The sequence below is a fragment of the Pseudophryne corroboree genome, chromosome 5 (genome assembly GCF_028390025.1).
Source record: "Pseudophryne corroboree isolate aPseCor3 chromosome 5, aPseCor3.hap2, whole genome shotgun sequence".
In the NCBI taxonomy this organism is placed as follows: domain Eukaryota; kingdom Metazoa; phylum Chordata; class Amphibia; order Anura; family Myobatrachidae; genus Pseudophryne; species Pseudophryne corroboree.
Window position 1 is genome coordinate 232,875,279 of NC_086448.1, and position 26,633 is coordinate 232,901,911.

Below are 26,633 nucleotides of genomic sequence, written 5' to 3' on the forward strand. Positions count from 1 at the left end.
AGAACATGTTGGCATTCTGGTGTCGGCATCAAGGCTGTGTTATGCACACCAGTGCCTGCAGGAATGTACTGGTGTCTGAACGGATAGGGATGCAAAACAAATTAACTCACAGACAGACTGGGGAATATGACATTACGTACACAGAAGGTGATAGGGTAACAAAATAAACACAAAGTGAATAGAGAAGCCCAGAGGCTAAGAAACTGGGTGTCTCCCTATTATTAGGAATGCTCAGATGAAAAAAGCAAGATGTTGTGTTTTAATACGTAGAGAACCCGAAATGCTGTTGCTAAGGGCAACAGCAAAACCCTAAAGGGTTACCAACGGGTGTGGCAGTAAACTCCTTGGTCAGAGATGGAATGATAGACACAAGGAGAGTCTCCACAATCCTAATCATCACTTGCAGTGCACAGGTTCAGCTTACTGCCACTAAACTGAATACCTGAACACCTTGCACAGTGAGACAGGATTTAGGCAGGCAGTCTGAGAATACAGCCGCAAACCTGCTAAGTTCACAGAGTAGCAAAAGAACCCCAGCAGGTTAAACGACTGACTCCAGTCTTACTGCTAGGTCTGGATTGGCAGAGTGTAGTACCAAATCCCCAGGCCTATTTGCAGTAAGCAACAACAAATACAAAGCTACACAGTACTGGCTAACTTTCAGGAACTGACTAACCAACAAAGATTCAGCAGCATCTGCTTAACCTGAGAAGAGGCCTTATAAAGCAGGTGCTGTCCACGCCCCACTCAGACCTCGCAGACTGTGAGCACAAAAACCAGCACCGGATCCCCTGCCGTGCACAGAGCCTGTAACCACTGCACAGCAAAAGACCCGAACCGGAGTATCAGCTGCGCTCAGGTTACTCCGCTAGCACTTGTCTCCCGGTTGCCATGACGACGTGGCAGCACAGGGCAGGAGACCCTAACAGTACCCCCCCTCTGACGAGGGGTCAAAGAACCCCTACCACCGGGTTTATCGGGGAACTGCGAGAAGAAAGAGCGTATCAGTCTGGGGGCATAAAGATCACAACTGCGCACCCACGACCGCTCCTCCGGGCCATACCCCTTCCAGTGCACCAAAAATGACAGCCGACCCCGAACCATCTTGGAGTCAAGAATCCTTTCAACAACAAACTCCTTCTGGCCACGTATCAGAAGAGGAGAAGGTCTTCCACTGGAAGAAGGATTTCTAATCGCCCGTTTTAAAAGGGAACAATTAAATGTTTTATTGATACCCAAAGAACGGGGCAGGTCTAACTGAAATGCCACCGGATTGATTACCCTGGTGATCTTATAAGGGCCGATGAACCGGGGGCCTAACTTATGAGATGGCTGTCTCAACTTCAAATTCTTGGTAGACAACCAGACGAAGTCTCCTAATTTGAAGCTGCAGGGTCTTTTCCGCTTATCAAAAACCCTTTTGGTCACTAATGACATAGACACAAGGGCTTTCTTCACTTTCCTCCAAATACCTCTAAGGACAGAAACCACAGAGGAACCACCAGGCGTGGAGTCCAGGGGGTCAAAAGAATTGGCCTTAGGATGATGCCCATACACACAAAGGAAGGGAGAGATCCCTGTAGCAGAGTGAGCCGCGTTGTTATAGGCAAACTCCGCCATGGACAGATGAGCAACCCAGTCAGTCTGACACTTGGAGACATAACACCTGAGGAACTGCTCCAAGGACTGGTTCACCCTTTCAGTCTGCCCATTAGACTGCGGATGGTAGCCTGACGACAAGCTGACAGAAATCTGGAGATCGGAACAAAATGCCCTCCAGAATTTGGCCACAAACTGGGATCCGCGGTCAGAGACCACATCAAGTGGCAACCCGTGGAGACGCACAACATGCAGCATAAATAATTCAGACAGGCGTCTGGCCGATGGCAGCCCAACCAGTGGAACGAAGTGCGCCATCTTCGAAAACCTGTCAACGACAACCCAGATGGCTGTCATCCCCGAGGATTTGGGCAAGTCCACCACAAAATCCATTGAAATGTGGGTCCATGGCTTAGATGGGATAGAGAGTGGATGTAATGGGCCAACAGGAACCCCTCTAGGAGTCTTATTTCGGGCACAGATGTCACATGCCCGAACCCACTGATCCACATCCTTAGCCACTGAGGGCCACCACACCGCCCTAGATAGCAACTCCCGAGTTCTGGCAATACCCGGGTGACCTGCCGACTTCTTGGCATGGAATTCCAGGAACACTCGCTGTCTTAACCTAGGAGGCACAAACAAAAGACCTACCGGAAGGTCTGGAGGAGCCTGCTCCTGTGCTCTAAGGACTAATGACAAGAGGTCCTGGGTAATGCCCACTTTAATACATGATGGGGACACAATGGGCAACGGCTCCTCTGTGGTCTCCTGGATTGGAGCAAAACTCTGCGAGAGCGCATCAGCCTTGATGTTTTTTGACCCAGGGCGATATGTTATCAAAAAATTAAAGCGAGCAAAAAACAAAGCCCATCGTGCCTGCCTGGCATTGAGACGCTTCGCTGACTCTAAATATGCCAGATTCTTATGGTCGGTGAGAATTGAGACCACAAACTTAGCCCCCTCAAGCCAGTGTCTCCACTCCTCGAGTGCATCCTTAATAGCCAACAATTCCCGGTTACCCACGTCATAATTCATCTCGGCAGGCGAAAATTTACGGGAAAAGTAAGCACAGGGATGAAGGCGATTATCAGACACTACCATCTGAGAGAGCACTGCCCCAATACCCATCTCAGAGGCATCCACCTCCACCACAAAAGGACGCTCTGGATCTGGGTGTCGCAGCACCTTGGCCGAGACAAATGCCCTTTTGAGACGGGCAAAAGCCGCTTTAGCCTCACAAGACCAGTGAGCAACATCCGCCCCTTTCTTAGTGAGTGCCACCAAGGGCGCCACTATAGACGAAAATCCAGCGATAAATCGTCTATAAAAATTCGCAAAGCCCAGGAAACGCTGAAGCGCCTTCAAACTAGTGGGCTGCACCCAATCCAGGACTGCCTGTACCTTGGAACCCTCCATTTGGAAACCTTCTGGGGAGATAATATATCCTAGAAATGCGATTTGCTGAACTTCAAATTCGCACTTCTCCAGCTTCGCCCCAAGCCGGTGGTCTCTGAGTTTCTGGAGGACTAAGCGTACATGCTTCCGATGTTCCTCCAGGGAATGGGAGAAGATTAGGATGTCATCTAAGTATACAACTAAGAATCTATCCAAATATTCCCTGAGTACATCGTTCATGAAATCCTGGAAGACTGCCGGGGCATTACAGAGCCCAAAAGGCATCACCAAATATTCATAATGCCCTGAGTGGGTATTAAAGGCAGTCTTCCATTCATCCCCCTCTCTTATTCGGATTAGATTGTACGCCCCGCGTAGGTCAATCTTAGAAAAAATGGTGGCAGTACGAAGCTGGTCAAACAAGACCGAAATGAGAGGCAGTGGGTATGAGTTTTTAATCGTGATACGGTTCAATTCCCTGAAGTCGATGCAGTGTCGCAACGAACCGTCCTTTTTACCCACGAAGAAGAACCCCGACCCAACTGGAGACTGTGAAGGTCTGATAAATCCCTTAGCCAAGTTCTCCTGAATGTACTCTGCCATAGCCTGAGTCTCAGGACGTGACAGGGAGTACAACCTGCTCTTGGGAAGCTTAGCATTTGGCAACAAATCAATGGCACAGTCATAGGGGCGATGGGGAGGTAGTACCTCTGCAACTTTTTTGGAGAACACGTCCGCAAAATCTGCATAACACCCTGGCAATCCTGGCAAACTTAGCTGCGAGAGCCTGACTGGAAGGCTCAAGCAACTCCTGAAACAATCAGTACCCCAACTAAGAATCTCCCCAGAGACCCAGTCAAATTGAGGATTGTGGGCCCTTAACCAGGGTAACCCCAACACCAATGGGGCAAAAGTACAGACAGTCACATAAAAGGACAATTTTTCAGAGTGTGTGGCTCCAATAAACAAAGAAATCTGGCTAGTGCAAGAGGTAATTTTACCTTGGGATAATGGTTCCCCGTTTAACCCACAAATCTCAATTTCCGATGCCAAGGGTACTAAGGGAACAGAGTGTTTCAGGGCGAATTGGCGGTCCATAAAAACCCCGTCGGCCCCACTGTCCACAAAGGCCTCAGTCTTGACAGTTTGACCGAGGATCTTCAAGGTCACCGGAATGATAAAAGTCTTCTTGGGAAATTCTGACTTCTGGCCTGACAGGATATTTCCCATCACCCTCAGGCCCAGAAGTTTTCCGGCTTTTCTGGGCATGATACTACCACATGACCTTTATTCCCACAGTACAAACACAACCCCTGCTGTCTCCTCCGCGTCTTCTCACGCGAGGAGAGGCGGGTAGCCCCAATCTGCATAGGCTCCTCGGAAAATTCCTCAGAGTCTGAGGTTCCCTTGGGAAAGAAGGAAACCTCGGTCTCCCTTTCAAGCCTACGCTCTCTCAGCCGCCTATCCACCCGGATGGATGACTGCATGAGCTGATCCAAACTATCAGGCAAGGGATATTGTACCAGTTGGTCTTTTATCTGGTTAGAAAGACCTCTTCGGTACTGGTGTCTCAGGGCTGGGTCATTCCACTGGGTATCATGGGCCAACCTCTGAAACTCCGTACAGTAAACCTCAACTGGCCTTCGCCCTTGCTTAAGGATCGAAATCTGAGCCTCGGCTGAGGCCGTCTTGTCAGGGTCATCATACAACATGCCCAGTGCCGTAAAAAAAGCATCAACACTTTTAAGCGACGGACAGTCAGGCTGCAACCCATATGCCCAGACCTGTGGGTCTCCTTGTAGCAAGGAAATCACTATGCCCACCCGCTGAATCTCCGACCCTGAAGACTGAGGCCTAAGCCGGAAGTACAGCTTGCAGCTCTCCTTGAAACAAAAGAACTGCGAGCGATCTCCAGAAAAACGATCCGGGAGATTTACTTTCGGCTCCTTAACCCCTGAAGGTGCTGCTGCTGCGGGAGTTCCGCCAGTGGCCTGGGAGGTGTGCATTTTAATGGACAAATCATTAAATTGTCGAGTCAGGACCTGCACCTGATCGACCACCTGTTGCAACGTATTTTGAGGGGTATGCTCCATATTCCCACAAAATTTCAACAGGAGTATTGGCTGCTGAATATGTTATGCACACCAGTGCCTGCAGGAATGTACTGGTGTCTGAACGGATAGGGATGCAAAACAAATGAACTCACAGACAGACTGGGGAATATGACATTACGTACACAGAAGGTGATAGGGTAACAAAATAAACACAAAGTGAACAGAGAAGCCCAGAGGCTAAGAAACTGGGTGTCTCCCTATTATTAGGAATGCTCAGATGAAAAAAGCAAGATGTTGTGTTTTAATACGTAGAGAACCCGAAATGCTGTTGCTAAGGGCAACAGCAAAACCCTAAAGGGTTACCAACGGGTGTGGCAGTAAACTCCTTGGTCAGAGATGGAATGATAGACACAAGGAGAGTCTCCACAATCCTAATCATCACTTGCAGTGCACAGATTCAGCTTACTGCCACTAAACTGAATACCTGAACACCTTGTACAGTGAGACAGGATTTAGGCAGGCAGTCTGAGAATACAGCCGCAAACCTGCTAAGTTCACAGAGTAGCAAAAGAACCCCAGCAGGTTAAACGACTGACTCCAGTCTTACTGCTAGGTCTGGATTGGCAGAGTGTAGTACCAAATCCCCAGGCCTATTTGCAGTAAGCAACAACAAATACAAAGCTACACAGTACTGGCTAACTTTCAGGAACTGACTAACCAACAAAGATTCAGCAGCATCTGCTTAACCTGAGAAGAGGCCTTATAAAGCAGGTGCTGTCCACGCCCCACTCAGACCTCACAGACTGTGAGCACAAAAACCAGCACCGGATCCCCTGCCGTGCACAGAGCCTGTAACCACTGCACAGCAAAAGACCCGAACCGGAGTATCAGCTGCGCTCAGGTTACTCCGCTAGCACTTGTCTCCCGGTTGTCATGACGACGTGGCAGCACAGGGCAGGAGACCCTAACAGGCTGGATACTCCTCTCATTTAGGTAAAAGCAATTATTTGGAAGCATTGTTATTACTTAAATTTGTAATTGTTGAAAAACGTTTAAATGCAATGCATGTGGTTATTTGTGCAGCACATATGTTTCAACAATTTAATAAGTGAATCATTTTTATAGCTGTTACAACTTTGTAGCTGCTACAACTAATAAGTAACAGAAGAATGTGAGCTCTCAGACTATTATTATTATCCTTTATTTATATGGCCCCACAAGGGATCCACAGCTCCCAATTACAGACTACATAAATGAATAAGCAAAATAGGAAAACAGTGACTTACAGTTGAAGACAATTTAGGGACAAGAACAGGGTACATAAACAGATCTGCATCTGTAGACGACACTGAAATATTGTAAGTATCAGGATGGCAGAAAACCGTGGGATTTGGTGCAGTTGAAGATGGTTTAAGTAAGAGAAGGAAAAGCACATGAGGGAACAGGGCACTGCTCGTGAGAGCTTACATTCTAAAGGGGAGGGGCAGTCAGGCAGGGTTGACACAAATGGGGTAGGCAGTTAGCGTTGAACAGAGGGGTAGGATGAGATTTGGCTGAGTTTGGTGAAGAAGTGGGTTTTGAGAGACAGTGTGAAGCTTTGTAGAGAGAAGGAGAGTCTGAGGGGGATGTAGAGAATTCCAGAGAAAGGGAGCAGTACATTAAAAATTTTTAGAGGTAGGAGTGGGAGGAAGTAATTGATAGGAAGGAGAGGCAGTGTGCATTAGCGGAGTGAAGAGTCCAAGTGGGAGTGTAAAGGGAGATAAGGTCAGAGATGTAAATGGAAGAGGAGTTTTTGAGGGCTTTGTAAGTGTGAGAAGTTTGAATTGGAAAGGGAAGGGAGCCAGTGAAGGTTTTGTAGAAGGAGGTGGACGTAGTGCGTTTGGTGAGGGAGGTGATCCGGTCGGCAGCATTGAGGATAGATTGGCGTGGAGAGAGGCATTTGTCAGGGATGCCAGTAAGGAGTGTCACAACTGAGGGCCTGAGCTGACGGGAGGCAGCCTCAGTTGTAGGGGCTGAGATGTACCGGAACCTGGGAGGTTGTATCAGACCCCTGGACATGTAAGTAACATGAATAATAACTGCCCGAAGGCGTGACCACGACAACTTGAATAAAAGTCAATGATGTTTATTATGACAACTCCGCAACACAGCAGCAGTAAAAGAAAACGTAAAAGTCAGCAAAGAATAAATACAGTTCCTGGGTACTACAGGATGGCAGGAGCCACAGGGCACTGGTAGTGTGAGATAGTTCTTATGATCTTCTAGATGGAAAGTCCTTACCAGGCCCGACTGTAGCAATGGAGATAACCCAGGTTTGTGCCAGCTGGTGTTCCAGGAAAAGCTGGGTTGCTGAAGATAAAACAGCTGCTGTGGATACTGGCTGGAACCAGACTGTTGTTAGCACGGAGTGGATACTGGCTGGAACCAGTTAAATAATAAATGAACTTGGGAGCGATGAAATATGAACTGAAATGTAGAACTTGAGAGCGGAGAAATAATAATACCGGTGGAGAGTGGTAAAGTGTAGAAAGGACACCGGCCCTTTAAGGGAAGCTGGACTCTGCTGGAAGCAGGTAATGTTGTAGCTGGAAACAGATGAATCCACAATGGATTGGAGAGTCAGGCTACACCGCAGGTGGAATGCTGGTGCGGGTCTCTATGGTGGAAGTCTTGAGACAGGAGCTGGAACCTGGAAGACAATCACAGGAGAGAGACAAACAGGAACTAGGTTTGACAACCAAAGCACTGACGCCTTCCTTGCTCAGGCACAGTGTATTTATACCTGCAGCAAGGAAGGGATTGGCTAGGCAATTATGCAGATTATCAATACTGAGAACAGATTGGTGGAAATGATCAGCTGACAGAATCCAAGATGGCTGCGCCCATGCAGACACTTGGAGGGAAGTTTGGTTTGTAATCCATGTGGTAATGAAAACAGTAATGGCGGCGCCGGCCACCGGAGACAGGAGGCGCCAGGCTGACAGATGCACATCCAACCACGCGGACACAGCGGAGGCCGCGGCTGACGTAATCGCCACTCAGACACTCTGCATGCAGAAGTTCAGGGACGGCGGCGGAGGCCGCGGGAGACGCCATGCCAGGTGTAATATGGCGTTTACTGTGACAGCTTCCCAGAGTGACAGGAGAGGATACAGGAATGTACACATCAGGATAACAGATGGGATCCGGTCCTGGAGCGCTGAGCCAGCCTTAGGAGGCATCTGATGGGTAAGAAATGGCGTCCAGATACCCGGATCGTGACAAGGAGGAGATTACAGTAGTCCAGGGGAGATGACCAGTGAGTGGATAAGGGTCTTAGTAGCATCCTGGGTGAGAAAGTTTGACAAAGCTGCAATACCTGTCAGTGACACACGTTAGCCTACTCCTACATCACACACCTGGTCTGAATATTGCTGCGCAGGAGCTCCACACCAGCCACCACAGTTAATACGGACCTGCAATCCTTGAAAAGCTGGATTGGGAACCCACCAGTAAGGAAAGGACTATTTCATCCTCTAACGGTGGACATTGGTAAATATACCTCCTACTGGATTTAATGCACATATGGGATTATCTGTTCCCATATCATCCAGCCATTAATAAGGTGGCATTTTAGGAATGGACACTCCTGCACAAATGTATCTGAATTAACACTATATCTCCAAGTGTTATGATCATTTAATATTGAATTTGAAATATTCATTATCATTGTTATTTTAGATCTTAATGTGTAATAGAAATTTGATTTTTTAAAGAAAACAAATATCAATTGTTCCATCTGATATATTCACTTTTAGCACTACCATCTCCCCCTTTCCTTCCCAGAAGGAGAAAGGTAGCGGAGGAGGCGTGAGGGGATAGGGTCAAGTAAGGAGGTGGTAGGTGTATCTTTTATACAAGCAAATTATAATATCCATCTCACAAGTAGATAAGTTGGAAATGACAGCTTTCTTGGTATTAGGCTTAACAGGCATTTCACCAGAAGATATTATTAATCAGAGTTTTTGTGGAGTTTCTTTTTAACAATTGAAAAAGAAGAGCCTAAACAATATAACTGTGATTTTGAAATAATCAATTTGTGAGCCAATTATAATATCCATCTCACAAGTAGATTAAGTTTGAAATTACAGCTTTCTTGGTATTAGGCTTAACAGGCATTTCACCAGAAGATATTATTAATCAGAGTTTCTGTGGAGTTTCTTTTTAACAATTGAAAAAGAAGAGCCTAAACAATATAACTCTGATTTTGAAATAATCAGTTTGTGAGCATTGTTAAAGTAATGCTCCAGAGGAAGTTAAAAAACGAAGCACATTTTGCAGTGACCAGTAAGGACTAAGGGGGGTATTTAGTAAAGCTTGGAGAGAGATAAAGTACCAACCAATTAGCTCCTAACTGTCCTTTTTCAAACACAGGCTGTAACATGAATGTTTGGAGCTGATTGGTTTGTGCTTTATCTCTCTACACTTTATCTCTCTCCAAGTTTTGGTAAATCTCCCCCTAGGTCTGATCAAGTGGAGGAGAAATTAGGGCACAGGAGGAATCTGTACTGTTAAGGCTCCAGTTTGGCAAATACCTGCATTTGGAAACTAAGATGGAAGGGTTTACTACTATTAAAGTTGTGTTTTTATACATTATCTTACCATTATGCGTCCCCTTATTTGCTCATTCTCCTAGAGAACCTGAGGCCTAATGGAAAGAATTCAGTTTAATACTGGCCGGTTCACAGATTAAAAACATTAAAACATACATCAAATACTTCTACATCTGGATAGCATGATATTGTTATGAGCACTTAAAGAAACAGTCACTGTAGCAATTTGTTAGTAAATATTTTGCTTAAATTAGTAAAGATAGTTACTGGTGTTAAAGCTTATATTTCACTTTTTGCGCCTATAAAATGGTCATGCACTTACAGCTTTCAATTTATAATGTTACACAGTGGTTCTTATGGATTCCAGATAAAAACAGTTAAAATGAACTTGTATTCACCTCCGTCCAGATATATTCCTGGCCAGGCAATAAATGGTTGGTGCTGGGTAGATGCGTGCTCGTGGTAGTGTTTAATCCCAATAGGTAATGGGCATACAACCGCTACCGTGCTATAGACTGGTGTCTCCTGACTACTTACTGGTGCTTGTACCTGCTTCGCAACCTTCACTGGAGTGACCACATCCCTTGTATATAGATGGTAGCAAAAACCACTGTAAAATGCCAGCTGGTACAGTGTTAGAGTGTCTTTAATGCGTTTCTCCGCCTCTCATTACGTTTGGTGGCTACCTCAGAAGGATATATCTATGTGCTGTGTTCTGCGTTCAAATACTGACGTTTTCCAATTTGCGCATCCACAGAGCGAATTGCATCCAGGCCTTGTTCTGGTTTGGAACGTATGTGGATGCGCAGTTATCGATCTTGCGTTCCACCATATTTCTGGCCACCAAGCCTCATTTTAACTATTTCCTTGTATTTTCAAATGGTGTACAGACTTCGCAGCTTAACCGTGACAAATATACAACCTGTTTCACATACAAATATTAATTAACTTCTACATAGCTAAATATGTGTATGTCATTGAAAAAATATTCATGTTTCTTTTATTTTAACCAGTGAATTTATTGGTGTCTATTTTAGAACAGAGTTATTAGAACTATATATTTTATATATACTTTAAATGGAGTTAGGAGAAGTACATATTCACAAAGAGAAGCATATCAAGGGGGTAGGGGGAGAAAAAAGGAGAAATGAAATAACCCAACACATACAAGCAGCATATTAAATCATTAAGTAAGTAGGTGCGCCATGCAATTCGGGCTGTGGTCCAGAGGGAACTCATGTGACCACTGGTCTACCTCAGATCGCGCACCCAACAGCATATTGCAAAGGAAAAAAACAAAAAAAAGAGAGAACGAAGTGAACCGGCTGGTATTAGATTTAATTTATTAGAAAGTAAGAAATACTAATTAATATACCTGACTCTTGAGCACCCTGATTACCTCTTTTTCTTTTGCTAAACATTTGGGGGCAGAGTGTCCCCCCATCAGTGGCAGCTAGAGACACAGGTGTGTATATAAATTCCTTGTAATATTTTCAGCGCCAGATTTTCTTTTGTTTTTTAATGGAAAGATTATTTGAAAGGGGAACTGCCATCTTACTTGGGATACTCCACCTGGGAAGAGAAGTGAATATTTCAGGAACTATTGCGTTGGACATTGCTGAACAATTGTTTTAAATCCAATATTCCTTGAGAAGCAAAAAAATAAAAATAAATATTTCCATACATCCACATTGTTATTCCAGAATAATCATAATAAAATACCTATCAATCAACTGCATGCATATGTAGTATATATCTTGTATGCTTTATATTTTACATTTTGTAACACTTAATCCACAGATAATCCAAAGCAGCAAGGCACTAATTGAGAATGCAGATGGTGTTTATGAGAAAATAGCACAGTGTCAGAAGACTGGTAAGTGAAATTGCTTGTTTATACTTCCTTTTTACTATTCTATTTTTAGATGTACTATAATGTTTTAAAGGCAAAGGAAGAAACTACAGTAAGGATAGCTATAGGAAGGATTTAATAAGCACAGCATTTACTTGACATACATACAACGTGGGCTACAGTAATACAATGCTGACATGCTATTTGTTTGTGGCTTGGCTTAGTTTATTTATAGGATCAGGGCCGCAACAAGGGGATGGGGGTACGGATTTGAGGGGATGTTGAGACCTCTGGCCGGCTCACTCGGCCAGCTGCTCTTTCTCCCCCCACCCACCCACAATTGGACGTGGGGTCACGGGCTACTATTCCCAATCGATGTCCATGTGGATAGTAAAACTGCTGGCCCAGTGGTCCCATGCTCTACACTTTAGCCAAAGGGCATTACTACTGTGAGGCATAACATGTATAAGAGGTACAGATGTAGCCACCTTTATCTTGACTGGCTGAGGCGTTTGTCCCGATCGAGCATACGCAGCGTCTCGGGGTGTAGGGAGGCGCGCCTAGTCACAGAGAGGCGTACCTAATCGCACGGAGATCGTTTGGCGTTACCTTTACATGTAATACCTGTGATCATCCACCAGATGTCGCTTTTTACAATCACCACTGCGCATGCGTGTGGTCTCCCGTAAAATACAATACTGAAATATATAATAAGGACTACTTTACTAAGGCGTCTCATTACACTGCATACAGTAAATACTTATTACGCTGCATTATTTAATACAGTAAATACTCATTACGCTGCGTTATTTAATACAGTATATACGGTACAGATGCAAATAGTACAGCATACAGTATATGATCCATCTACAGTACTTTATGAATATGTGAGCGTCCAAGTCCCGCAGACAAAACAACATAAAACCAGTAGTGTACACTGTCGCAAATGGACGTGTTAGAAGTTCACTATTGCCTCTTGAGATTAGGAATTTTGTACAGTATGTTAGCGTCCTAATCCCGTAGCCATTACAGCATAATCAAAACCAATGGATTTATTCATCTGTTTGCGGCGAAGTGGTGAAGTGTTCCGCTTCCTATACTCATAGTCCCGGGTTCGATTCCTAAAGTACGAATGCATGTTAGTTTTTTCCAGACACCTGATTATTTTTATTCACATAAACCAGGGCAAAGCTGCAGGAGCGGTTCTACTGTTGAGGTTCTATGCTCCGTACAGTACACATACAATTCTGTAGCAGGGTAGACTCAATAGAAATGGCTACCACCTATGACTCCTTGCCCCATGGAGGCCCTAGGCTACAGAGCAAGTAGCAGTCCAGATTTTGCAGGCTATGGGGCAATGCTGAAGGAGCGTCACAATCCCCTAGCTAAAATACACAGGGGCGATAGGAATAAGTGAGGTCTATGCACATTACGGTACACCGGACTCGATCGCATAGCACACTGGCAAAATGGCCACTGCCCCTGAACCCCCACCATGTGGCAGGCAGCGCTCGGATATGGAGTGAGAGATGGTATAAGTTTTGCAGGCTACGGTGCAATGCTGAAGGAGCGTCACAATCCCCTAGCCAAAATACACAGGGGCGATAGAGATAAGTGAGGACTATGCACATTACGTTACACCGGGCTCGATCGCATAGCAAACTGACAAAGCACAAGTTTTACATAAAGCAGGGCAAAGCTGCAGGAGAGTTTCTACTCTCAAGGTTCTATGCACTGTACGGTACACATACAATTCTATAGCAGGGCAAACTCAATTGAAATGGCTACCGCCTGTGACTCCTAGCTCCATGGAGGCACTCGGCTATGGAGCAAGTAACAGCACAGATTTTGCAGGCTACGGGGCAATGCTGAAGGAGCGTCAGAATCCCCTAGCTAAAATATACAGGGGTGATAGGGATAAGCGAGGTCAATGCACATAACGATACACCGCAAAGTTCCCCATGGTTTTGATTATGCCTTTTCTTTGAACACTGTATTTTCCACTGCCTCGCCCTACCCCCATCCCACTTTCCCCTTCCCCCCTGGGAGCCTGCAAAGTACATGCAGTAGACAGGGAGGGAGTTCCGATCAGGTTACAAGACATGTGCAACAGTATACTACTGTATGTAGGAAAATCCCCCGCCCACTCTGATTTATGTGAAACCTGTGTGCACCCTTTCATTGAATGTATAACAAAGAAAAAAAATAAAGTGAATGTCACGGGAACATATAAAAAAAAAAGGTTGGCACTTTGGGACTCCCAGCGTGGGAGGTGGGAGCCTTCATCGCTAGGTTGGTATGGAAGGGGAGACAATTAGCTACCGGAGGGTACCAACCCCAAGTTTCTGTGACCCCCACAAGGCTCATGGCAAGCGTCGGAACCCATGGTGGGTCTGAATTAACGGGCCCATTATAGTCTAAGGGAAAATGGGTCCACTTTGCGTACTGATATCTCTGGTTCTGGGTGTCCCAGAGACTCAGGACTGGTACCATACAAAAGAGGAGACTCTTGGCTTTCGGGGCAGACCAACCACTAGTTTATGTGACACTGGAAAGGGAAACGGGAAGCAACCGTGTTTCGGGTCCCCTCCTGTTGTCCGCCTACTGTAGCTTGCACAGGATGCAGGGTTTCTGGCTAGATAGGAAATACTGTACAGAAATGCTAAGCATGGTAATTTGACATCCAGGAACATAGGGAGTTATGTTACCACTTGCCACTGTACGTTACAAGCTGTTCGTGCTAATTAGTACACTAGTAGAACATACTGTACAGAGATACTAAGGACAGTGATTTGGCATCCACGAACTTAGGGAGGAGCTTTAATCTCTCTCCATTGTAATCTTTCTAAGTATAATGGAGAGAGATAAAAGCTCCTCCCTAAGTTCCTGGGTACCAAATTACAGTCTTTAGTATCTCTGTATTCTATGTTCTACTAGTGTACTAATTAGCATGAACAGCTTGTAACGTACAGTGGCAAGTTTAATATTTCTATGTATAATGGAGAGAGATAAAAGCTCCTCTGTAAGTTCCTAGATGCCAAATCACCGTCCTTAGTATCTCTGTACAGTATGTTCTATTAGGGTACTAATTAGCACGAACAGCTTGTAACGTACATGGCAGGTTTAATCTTTCTATGTATAATGGAGAGAGATAAAAGCTCCTCAGTAAGTTCCTGGATGCCAAATCACTGTACTTAGTATCTCTGTACAGTATGTTCTATTAGGGTACTAATTAGCTGTTTGTGCTAACTAGTACCCTAATAGAAAATACTATACAGAGATACTAAAGACGGTGATTTGGCAACCAGGAACTTATGGAGGAGCTATTATCTCTCTACATTATACATAGAAAGATCAAACCTGACACTGTACGTTACAAGCTGCTCGTGCTAATTAGTACACTAGAAGAACATGCTGTACAGAGATACTACGGACAGTGATTTGGCATCCATGAACTTAGGGAGGAGCTTTTATCTCTCTCCATTATACTTGGAAAGATTACAATGGAGAGAGATAAAAGTATAGTATTTTCTATTAGGGTACTAATTAGCACGGACAGCTTGTAACGTACAGGGGCAAGTTTAATCTTTCTATGTAAAATGGAGAGAGATAAAAGCTCCTCTGGAAGTTCCCAGATGCCAAATCACCATCCTTAGTATCTCTGTACAGTATGTTCTACTAGTGTACTAATTAGCATGAACAGCTGTTTTACCGGATGCCAAAGCACAGTACTTAGTATCTATGTACAGTATGTTCTATTAGGGTACTAATTAGCTGTTTGTGCTTGTTCACGGGAACACATTAAAAAAAAAAAAGGTCGGCACTTCCTTCCCATTGGTGTTGGTTTATGCCTTAGGGGACTCAGACGCTCGCATTTGTAAAGCACGGTATTTTCCACTGCCTCCTGCTAGCCCATCGCCCTTCCCCCCTGGGAGCCTGCACAGATCATGCAGTGGACAGGGAGGGAATTCAGATCCTGTGCAATACACAAACGCCGAAGATCTACAGTACTGTTTTGCTCACTCAGAATACACTCATTTCTACTCATTACCGCTGTGTAGATGCATTTAGCGTAATGAGTCGCTCCTGCAGATCTACTCTGATTTATGTGAAACTTGTGTGCATCCTTCCATTGGATGTATTAGAGAGAAAAAAAAATATTAAAGTGAATGTCACGGGAATACATTAAAAAAAAAAAGGTTGGCACTTCCTTCCCATTGGTGTTGGTTTATGCCGTAGGGGACTCGGACGCTCATATAATTGCATTTCAAAGGCACAGTATTTTCCATCGTCTCCCCCTACCCCCATCGCCCTTCCCCCCTTGGAGCCTGCACAGATCATGCAGTAGACAGGGAGGGAATTCAGGTCCTGTGCAATACACAAACGCCGAAGATCTACTGTACTGTTTTGCTCAATTCGTTGCGTCAGAATACACTCATTTCTACTCATTGCCGCTGTGTAGTTGCATTTAGCGTAAAGAATCGCTCCTGCAGATGTACTCTGATTTATATGTAACTTGTGTGCACCTTTCCATTGACTGTCTTACAATGAAAATAAAATAATACAGTATATTATTACAATAATAAAAAAAAGGCACATCAGGTCTCGAACCCTGGACCGCCAGCGTGGGAGGTGGGAGCCTTCATCGCTAGCCCACAATGCCTCATGAGAGATTCCCAATTTCATGTGTAAAAGTACAGCAAACAGCGCCCGGCCCCCTCCCCATTGGTGTTGGTTTATGCCTTAGGGGACTCAGACGCTCGCATTTGTAAAGCACGGTATTTTCCACCGCCTCCCGCTAGCCCACCATTCCCATTATGCCTTAGGGAACTCAGACGCTCATGTACTGTACATGTATTTTAAAAGCACAGTGTAGGTCACCATCTTTTTCCACCGCCTCCCGTTACGCCTACAGTATTAACATTACAGTCGTCACTGACCAATTGCCAGAGCTGTAGATCAATCCGCCACTAGACTGTACGATCGAAAGTACTGGATTAGTGGAGCATTAGCCACCCAGTGGTGGAGATGTGTAATGCATGCTGAGTATCTAGAATCGCCTCAACGCGCCTGCCTGTGATTAAACTCAGCTATCACCTTAGCGTGACTAAACGTCCGTCTTGGCGGAGAATCGGTCAAGATAAAGGTGGCTACATCTGTACTACTGTGTGGCATTATGTGCTATAAAGGGCATTACTACTGTGTGGCATTATGTGTACAAGGTGCATTACTACTGTGTGGCATAACATGTATAAGGTGTAATAGTGTGCTATAAAGGGCATAACTACTGTGTGGCATTATGTGTACAAGGTGCATTACTACTGTGTGCCATAACATGTATAAGGTGTAATAGTGTGCTATAAAGGGCATTACTACTGTGTGGCATTATGTGTACAAGGTGCATTACCACTGTGTGGCGTAACATGTATAAGGTGTAATAGTGTGCTGTAAAGGACATCACTACTGTGTGGTGTGGTGTACTGTAAATAAGGGGCTCTACTTTGTGGCATAACGTGTATAAGGGGTACTACTGTATGGCGTAATATGTGTATGGGGTACTACTTTGCGGTGTAGCATGTATAAGCAGTACTACTGGGCAGTGTAGCGTAAATAAGGTTGCACTACTGTGTGCCATAATTTGAGTATTTTTTTTAAATTGGGGGGTGGGGCAACAAATTACTATATTACCCCGGGTGTCAAAAATCCTAGTTTCAGCCCTGTTAGGATGAATTGGTCTGTGCATTCAGTGTAAACAAATGTATACCGTACGTATAGTTGTTAGAAAGAATGAGATAATAATAATAATATACAGTACTTATATCTGCTGAATTGGCAGTCTTGTTTTCTAAATACCTATAATGATTATATTTGTTACATAAGTTAGCTGGGAAAAAGTTAAGTGTATACTTTTTGCATTACAAAATTGAGCCTACATCTGATTCATCTTCAGAACTCACAAGCTGAACCCTCCACATCTACGCTGTTAATTATGAGTTCTGGCAGTAAGTTGCATAGCTACAAAGAGTAAAGTTGTGGCTTTAATCACCTCTGAAATGTAAGATGCTTCTATGCCGTTATCAATTCGCTCCATCACTTTTTTTTTTTTTTTAATCATTTCAATAAGTTGTTTACATGGCGACATTCTTAGCCACTTAAAGACCAGTAAGAACTGTTCATGTCCAAAGCAATTGTGTTTTTGTGATGCTGTGGTTACACTGCAAATAAAGCAGCGCTGTTGTATTGAAGCGTAAAGAGAAGAGGTATAGTATACACAGATAGTGATAACAGAGCAGTTACTGTAGTGGTACAATACAGTACTTGTTACACTGCAAAAGCCAGCAAATCCTGATACTAGCAGGGGGTTCTCCAGCGATTGCAGTATTATTGGCGGTGCAACCCTTTCACATATGAGGTGAAACAAAAAAAAATCCCTATAATTGACTTTTTGACCATTTTGATAAGAGAGTTTGAAAAACTTATTACATATATAAATAATGAATACATATATGATAAATATATAATAAATACATATATAAATTGAAAAGAACTGTATACATACATTTAAATAAATACTGTATGTGTATTTATAGGTTTACTGTGATGCAATAAAATGAAAGGGTTACTTGGAGCAATTAACTATAGAAGAAATACCTTAAGCCAAACAGGAGCTGCTCCAGTCATTTCAGAGTATCTCATGTTTAAGGACCTCTTCTTCTTTCTTTTCTTTTGTTTCGTTTTTTTACCATAAGTTCACAAATACAGTAGTAAAAACTCTGGTGATGTCCGTAAAGTTTACATTCCACATGTGTAGAAGGATTGAGGTAGGGAACTAGAGGGATTTTAAAGATAAGAAAGAAAAAAAACACAGGAAGAGAGGTTCTCTACATATCACACAGGTCAGGTCTCTTAGGACTGATTTGTTAAACTTGGAGTACTGAGTGTAATAGGGACACAAGACACTTTGTAGTTGCACATACCAAGATTAAGTATCGAGATCAAGTATTCACAAGACATTACTTAATTACATCACTTCCTGTTTTAAATAGCTCATAGGGAAGGTCAACCATTACCAAATTTCAGTACTGAATGATCATTATTATTATTATCCTTTATTTATATGGCGCCACAAGGGTTCCACAGTGCCCAATTACAGAGTACATACAGTTGATGACAATATAGGACAAGTACAGGGTAAATAAACATAGCTACATCAGCAGATGACACTGGAATAAGTATCAGGTGGCAGAAGACTGCTGGATTTGGTGCAGTTGAAGATTATTAAAGTAAGAAATAGGATAAGCACATGAGGGAAGAGGGCCCTGCTCGTGAGAGCTTACATTCTAAAGGGGAGGGGTAGACAGACAGGGGTGACACAGATGGGGTACATAGAGAGCGTGAAACAGAGGGTTAGGGTGAGATTTGGCTGGGTTTGGTGAAGAAGTGGGTCTTGAGACCCCATTTGAAGTTTTGTAGAGAGGTGGAGAGTCTGAGGGGGAGAGGTAGGGAATTCCAGAGAAGTGGTGTAGCACGTGAAAAATTTTGAAGGTGGAAGTGGGAGGAAGTAATCCATAGGCAGGAGAGTCGGCGTGCATTAGCAGAGCGAAGTGGACGGGTGGGAGTGTAAAGGGAGATAAGGTCAGAGATGTAGATGGGAGAGGAGTGGGTGAGGGCTTTGTAAGTGAGTGTGAGAAGCTTGAAATGGATTCTGAAAGGGAAGGGGAGCCAGGGAAGGCCTTGTAAGAGAGGAGAGGTGGACGTAGTGCGTTTGGTGAGGAAAATGAGCCAGGCAGCAGCATTGAGGATAGATTGGAGTGGAGAGAGTACATCAGGTGAGTGCATCAGATTTTGATTGTTCCTACTGGTAGTTTTAATTGGTAAAATATGGTGCAATATTGGGCCATATTGTTTGTAAACTACTGAATTTACTTCTAGCGTGTTGCCAAGTTTACATTAGCTATAAGTACAATTTAGATAATAAACACATCAGAATAATTATATAAATATTTGTACTTTATTAAGTAGCCAAAAAATCAGTAGCTCAATCGGCTAGCCATCTCCTCCTTGCTGGTGTAGCATACTTGCCTACCCTTTCAGAACGTCTGGGAGACGCCTTAATTTCGGGGAGTCTTCCTGCTCTCCAAGGAGAGTAGGCAACCCTCCTGGATACTAATTCTCTTCTTGTTTCTCTTTACTTTTTTTCTGTAATAATTGCGCTGTATAGACACGCAGTAATTCTGACCTTCTTGTCAAAAACATAGGTTAGAAATGTATCAATGTGCATCTGTTCTTGAAAAAAGACCATCTGCATCAAGTCCCATTTATTCTGATAAATTACCGACCCTAGCTGTAGTAAATCCTTATATACCAGCTCCTGTGTTACCACTCAAGATATTCCCACCACTGGGTGGGGTAGTTAGTTTGTGTAAAGTCTGTAGGATAGTTAGAATATATTGAAAGAATATAAAGAATATACTCTATAATTTATTAAATTCAGGAATTGTACACTGGCATACATCAATGCATATATTTAATATATAAACAGCTGGTTTCTTTCTACACACTTTCTTTAGTTTCTGATTCTTTAATACTATTTTCCCTTTCTGGGTTTAATTTTCAACAAATCTGTACCTTTTTGCAACAACTTCTCTTCCCAATGACTACATTCTCTTCTCCTAATCTGTCATTACTGTGTCTTAATCACACTCTAACATCAGCCCTTGATCAAGTGTCTCCAGATAACCTTTACTAAGCATGAGCCATAATCCCAGTAATACACACTAATGAAACATGCTGCTTTCAAAGCTTTTCTTGTGAAGTGGAAACCTATTGGTGTGACCAGGGACCTGAGCCATGAAGATAAGGTGGCCACCAATGCATAAACATTTGTGCTGCATCAACGAGGAGAAATGTTGAGGCTATGCACCTACAGTGCTGTGTGCCGCAAGATGTGATGATGTTGTCAATATACTGACAACGGCATCCCGGCCGCCTGTATGCTGGCAGTGTGGAGAGCGCAAATAGTCCCCTTGCTAAAAGAGTTCATGTCTAGCGCTAGGCACTGGGAATACAGAAATTGTTGTTTTAGAAGTATTCAGATGTTGGGAATGCATGTTTAATGCATTGTAATGTTTTATATTTTGTGCGCTGTGCACAGTTGTAGAATTGTAGATATGTACAGTATGTTTAAGTGTATGGGCTGTTCACTTGTACAAATGTGTTTTGATTTATAAGGCATTGCCAGTCTGGTGATTAGTTTGCTTTGTGACATTCACAATTATTCTAGTCTGGAAGGTATAGTGTTAGTTGGACCAAACAACACCTTTGTTTAGCTTGAATGCACTCCAGGCAGGGTTATTCCTGTATTTTGGACTGTTTCAGACATGTCTGAAGTAAGAAAGGGCACAGTTACAGTATGCGTGAAACCAAATGCCGTATAAAACCAGATAATTTGATTCCATGTGACAAATATTGAGGCTGAACACAATGAACAGATTCATGTTGATTGACAGGCTATATTTAATTTTGCTTTCCTCATGCTAATTTTAAATCTAGGAAATGTTTACCCCCTGCCAACATGTGTTATTTTACACCCTGCCAACTGCTGTGTCCTAGATAGATAGATAGATAGATAGATAGATAGATAGATAGATAGATAGATAGATAGATACCATCTGAAATATCATAGTGTATGTGTTTGTATTCCTAAATCATCTGGTATGCTGTGAAACCCCTAAGCATCTTCAGCTTTGGAATTGTCTTTTTGAAGAGCAGAACTGGCCATAGCAAATGGGCAGTAGGTATTAGCTAACAATGAAAAGGAGGTGCTGCAGTAGCTTTACCACACATACTGTTACCAGAAGTAAGTTTCAGGTCCACTCGTAGGAGCCTAGGAGAAGATGTTCCAGGAGGCGATGTAGGAGCATGTTAAAGGCAATGAGGTACCTGTCCATAACACAGTGGGCGCAGTCAATAACAGCAGGTTACTGGCGGTGAGAGGGAATCCTTATATCCAAGTTGAGGTGAAGTAAACAGGAAGAGTAACCTCTTGCCTGGCAGAGTGAGGTCATCTGGTCACAAATGGGCAAAGTCTCATACTTCTACGGACTACCTCAAATAAACTCCTACCACAATGCTGAGAACGCTGACAAGCATATATTCAGTCTTTTATCTCTGTCCAGGCCTCTTATTTCTCTAAAACCACCAGTGCCTAAGATGCATCTCACTATGCAAAGGATAACATGGACAAGATCTAGGAGCCTATTCTATCAAGATTTTTTCTATAAAATTATGTAGAAGCTGAAGTTTCTGCATAATTGCATAGATTATTTCTTTCACAGAAATCTGCAGAATTTCTAATTAGCACTACAGATCACAGTTCCCATTGTTATCAATGAGGACTACGATCTGATCCATATAGCCCCCAGATGGTGTAAATTGCTTTAAGTCTATGGTGGCGCTGGCCCCAATTACTGAAACAGACACTCGTCCAAAACGCTGGGGAAGTATCTTGCAAGGACAGCGGTTATCACCACTGTTGTCCCTGCAGATTTCCCTATGTACATAGTAATACATATTCCCCCTAATATGAAATGTTATCTCCTTTTCAGAGCAACAACACCATATATTATTGTCCTATACCTTCTGGCAACTTCTCTTCGGTACCACAAATGAAGATGAAGTTTCTCATCTCTTCTTCCCATTCTACTACCTGTTCACTTGACTCTGTAAATTGATTTCTTTTCTGCTCATCCCAGCTTTAACTCGTACTCTCACTCCATTGTTATATTTTCTTCAAACAAGTGACTTTATGTCACAACAGGCTGAGGACTGGGCTCTGACGAGTGGGCGTCAGCTGAAACAGCGGATGTCCCTGCAGGAAGTAAACGAGGAGGCCGAATGTAGTTCTTTCTCATATACTTCGGAGTTGAAAGATGAGCTGCCTGAAGAATAGAACTTGAAGAGTAAAGAATAAATGCTTGTACAGCGTGGACGGAGAATAATGAAGATTGAAGTCATGAAGAATGAATATTTAATAAACGTGACTTAAGAACACTGAGGAATGAAGACTTGGACAATGGAGACTTGGTGAACGAGGTTTGTGAACACTGAAGACTTGAATAATGGATGCTCAGTAAACTAGATTGAAGAACACTGAAGAATGAAGACTGGAATGATAGATGCTTTTTTAAACATGTCTGAAGAACACTGGAGACTTGAAGACTTGAATAATGGCTGTTTAATAAACGAGATTCAAGAACATTGAAGACTGAAATGATGGATGCTTGTTAAACGTAGCTGAAGGACACGATCAGAACCCAGGGTTCCCTCTACGGTTATGGAGCACTCGAGGATGCTGTTTGGAGGTGGCGATATGCGGACAGCGAGACTGCAATTGTGCAGCGGGAGGTAACAGAGGTGACAGGTTCGTGGAGCCAAAGATCTGCTGGAGCGCTATAATAACCACATGAGAATCCTTTGGTGAGCTTAGAGCTGGAGCACCTGCATTTAGGCAGTAACATAAAGCACTGACAAGGTTCAAGGCTGAACCGACCCCTTTTAAAAGAAGAAACTGCATGTGATTGGCTGAGAGGAACAAGAAACCAAAATCCATTGGCTCAACGAAAATTGGTCTCCAATATGGCTGCCCCCAGCACTGCAGACACGCCAGGATGCAGGATCTCATGTGAGCAGCTCCCACACACCAGTGCTCCAGTGGCCGCACCACACCAGCGGTCCCAGCAATCCTCAACCGCCGCAGCACTGGCAGCAATCGTACGGGCAAGCCTCGGTCCCCGCCACCGGAGGTAAGACTCCGGATTCTGACACTTTAGCTTAAATTGTGGAAAATAAAATCTTATCCAGGTCTTTATGATTGCTATTAGACCCCTTAAATGCTGTGCCACTCCAATGTTCTCTCCTCACATGCTTTGGCGCCTCACACAACCTATTGGACTCGCTTCAGTAAGGCTTTCATTGCCACAACTGCACAGAGCAGGCTCTAAGTCTGTAATCTTATCACTGCTAAATCCACAGGAAACTATTCAGCTTAAATGTTCTTGTAAAGCTGTGCTGCATTGATATAGTTGATAATGCACATCTCATACAGACATTACAGACCGTTCCATTGGTTTTGTTTTCACCTGACTCTGTTAGTGTTCATTTTCTCCGGATCCTTTTACTTTCTGCCTCCTCTGTCATTTTGAGTACCATTCAGTTCAAGGCCCCCTCTGTTCTCTATGCCGTTTCAATTGGAAACTAAAAGTCTTCTTTTGGATTTCAGTATTTTTCATGTGGATTCTTCTCTAATTTACTATTCTCGGATCTCTTGCCATCAGAGTTGGCTCTCGCTACTCACTGTCTTGAATGTCTCAATCTTTCAAACCCAGAGTTAATATTCCTGCTGGCCAAGAGAAGCTACTTATCTGACCAGTCTATTTCTGCTGAAAACCGTAACCCCTAGCGCCAGACTCACCTCCTAGATTCCATCCTTGACACTGAATTGTACCTTGTTCCCCATAACCATTCTGTATCAAAATCCTGTTGCAGAAATTGAAGAAATATGTCCAGAATACAAGACACTGCAAAATTTCAAATTCATGAAATCATTATTTCCAACGTTAATCATTGAATTTCCCTTCTGACTGGTCTTCCCCTAACAATCTATTGTTAAAGCAGTGGCTGCAGTAATTTTCCCTCCTAAAAGTTCATGTACAGATGTGTCCATGCTCAGCTTAAACACTACCACAACTGATTTGCTGCGAATAGTGTGCCTGCGAATGTCCACAGGCACTTGCGTACACACCTGCTTTCATAGGAATGTATGGTGCGTACACATGCTGGCGGTAGTTGTGGCAGGTTTCGAGTAATCGCGTACACACACGGCAGGCGATTACCGACAAGATGAAGACGGACACATCTGTACTGCTGTTCTGCTCTGTCATTCTCTTCATTAGATGTTTGTGTTATCAGCTCTGATATAAAATATGTATATGAAAATACAAATACACTGACAAACCAACATACATCACTTGTCTCAAAATATCTCCTAGCTTGACCACTCCAATCTGGCCATGATCTGCACCTTTCTTTTACATTTGTTACCTGATCCTATTACTGGGTAATGGAACTTCTTTCCCCTCACACAACGAGATTCTAGTCTCCAAACATTTGTGTTTCCTGAAAACTTACTATTCAGGCAAGCTTATCAAATTCCCAATTGCAAAGTCATCTGCACAGCTCCCTCAAAGCTTCCATTTTTAGACTTTCAGTCTTTAGTACTGTACATCAGTGGATATAGCCCCGCTAAGCACTTTTCCTCATTGCAGTCTGTCTGGAGCAGTATGCACTGCATGGAACTTTACCTTATCTACCATACTTCTATTAGCAGTTCCTCTTACTTTTTGGGGGTATTCAGTTGTGTCCGATAATTTCTCAGATGAAAAAGGCTGTTTTTGAAATTTTTGCTGGATGTGATCACAAAAACAGGTCAGTTTTCTGGGGTTTCTTTTGCCTGCCTCTGAGCAAGTGAGAGAAAAAATTCAGGGGCTATCTAATTTTGGGGCTTACGAAATTGGATAGCCCCTGGGGGATCAATTAACCGCTTTAATTTACCGCGGCTAATTGAATTCCCCCTTGTGTCTATTAATACCAACACTTTACAACATTTTAGACCACCAGGAAATTCCAGAGGCGAGGTTCAAGGCTCCAGTGCGCATCACAATGTGATTCACATCATCTTGGCCCTGCTCCACTGTGACATACAAGATCGTAAAGAGCGTCGGTGGGCCTGGGTACTATAGGGTTGTAGCCACACCTCCTTCAAAAACCTATATAGTACAAAAAAAAGTAATTATCTTACACTGTACCTTGCTAGCACATGTGAATTAGATGTGAATTAGAGAGCAAAGACTCTGTAACAGTGCTAGAGTCTTTGCTTTTACTGTGTTTCTCCATCTTACCAAAGATGTCTCTGGGAAGATGGCGCCACGGAGGAGTCTGCACCCACTTCCCAGAGCAAGGTAAGTATACCTGAGAGAGGGGGCAGTGGATCCAGGCCCCTCCAACAAGCCCGTACCTGGGTAATTAGTACCCGCTCCCCCCTCCTCTCAGCATCAGCGGAGACAAACGAGTGATTTGCATCATTGAGCAAATGAGGTTGCATGTCACCATTCATGCCGAGTCCCATCATCAAACCCCACCCACTTATCTGGGGTGTTGAGCAGAATAAGAAGTGTTACCTGCTCTTTCAGGAGTCAGTATACAAATATTGTTAATGTCCTTGTTTTACTGCTGTGTATATCTATCAGATAAGAGTGCATTACACTCTGTAAGCCAGACCTCAGAAACTAAGCACCTTTACAAAAGATTTGTTGATTTTGTACTGTATCACAGTAATACAGAGATTTACAGCTATACTGCATAATGTGTATAATTTATGTTGTTTTTTAATCTGTAACATGTTACCATGAACCGGCTCCTTCTCTAAAGGCCCGTACACACTGACCGAAATATCGCCCGTTCTATTGAACGGCCGATATATTGCGGGTCCGTCGGCCAGTGTGTACGGGCAATATGTCTGTGAACTCCGTCGTTCACAGACATATCGCGTCGGCCCCGCAGCACAGCCGTCGGACAATATATCTACCGATATATTGGCGCATCACTGTGTGTGTACGGGCGGTCGGCCGACCGCCCGTACATATGCTGTGGCAGCCGGCAGTGATTGACAACTGAACTGGGCGGGCGTGTGTTCACGCCCGCCCATTTCATGACGTCAGTCCCTGACGGATCGGGCAGTGTGTATGCACAGCACACTGACCGATCCGTCCATAGATATATCTGCCGATCAATTGATCGGCAGATATATCTATCAGTGTATAACCACCTTAAGATGCCTTATTAGTTTTTCCATCCTTTTGTGTATATCACTTCTCCGTAAAAAACAAAAACAAACAAACATACAACATATTACAGAGTGTTAACACATAAGAAATAGACTGTACCACATTAAAAAATGTAATTGCACCACTAAAACTTCTATTGTGTGGAAAGAGCAAGAAAATAAAAAGCAGCACGTAAGAACGCCCGCTCAGTTGGTTTCATGTGTCTTGTAAAGCTTGTGTGAAAACTGTGGTTTGA

General features: G+C 43.6%; 1 protein-coding gene across 4 annotated transcripts in view; it reads left to right on the forward strand.

Moving 5' to 3' along the window:
• Positions 1 to 26,633, forward strand: part of PLCL2 (phospholipase C like 2) — a 472,193-nt gene that overhangs the window by 359,173 nt on the left and 86,387 nt on the right. For all 4 annotated transcript variants that reach the window (XM_063922173.1, XM_063922175.1, XM_063922174.1 and 1 more), the window contains one exon: positions 11,444 to 11,519. In XM_063922173.1, coding sequence (XP_063778243.1) covers positions 11,444 to 11,519 — 76 coding nt within the window. The remainder of the gene's footprint in view (positions 1 to 11,443; positions 11,520 to 26,633) is intronic.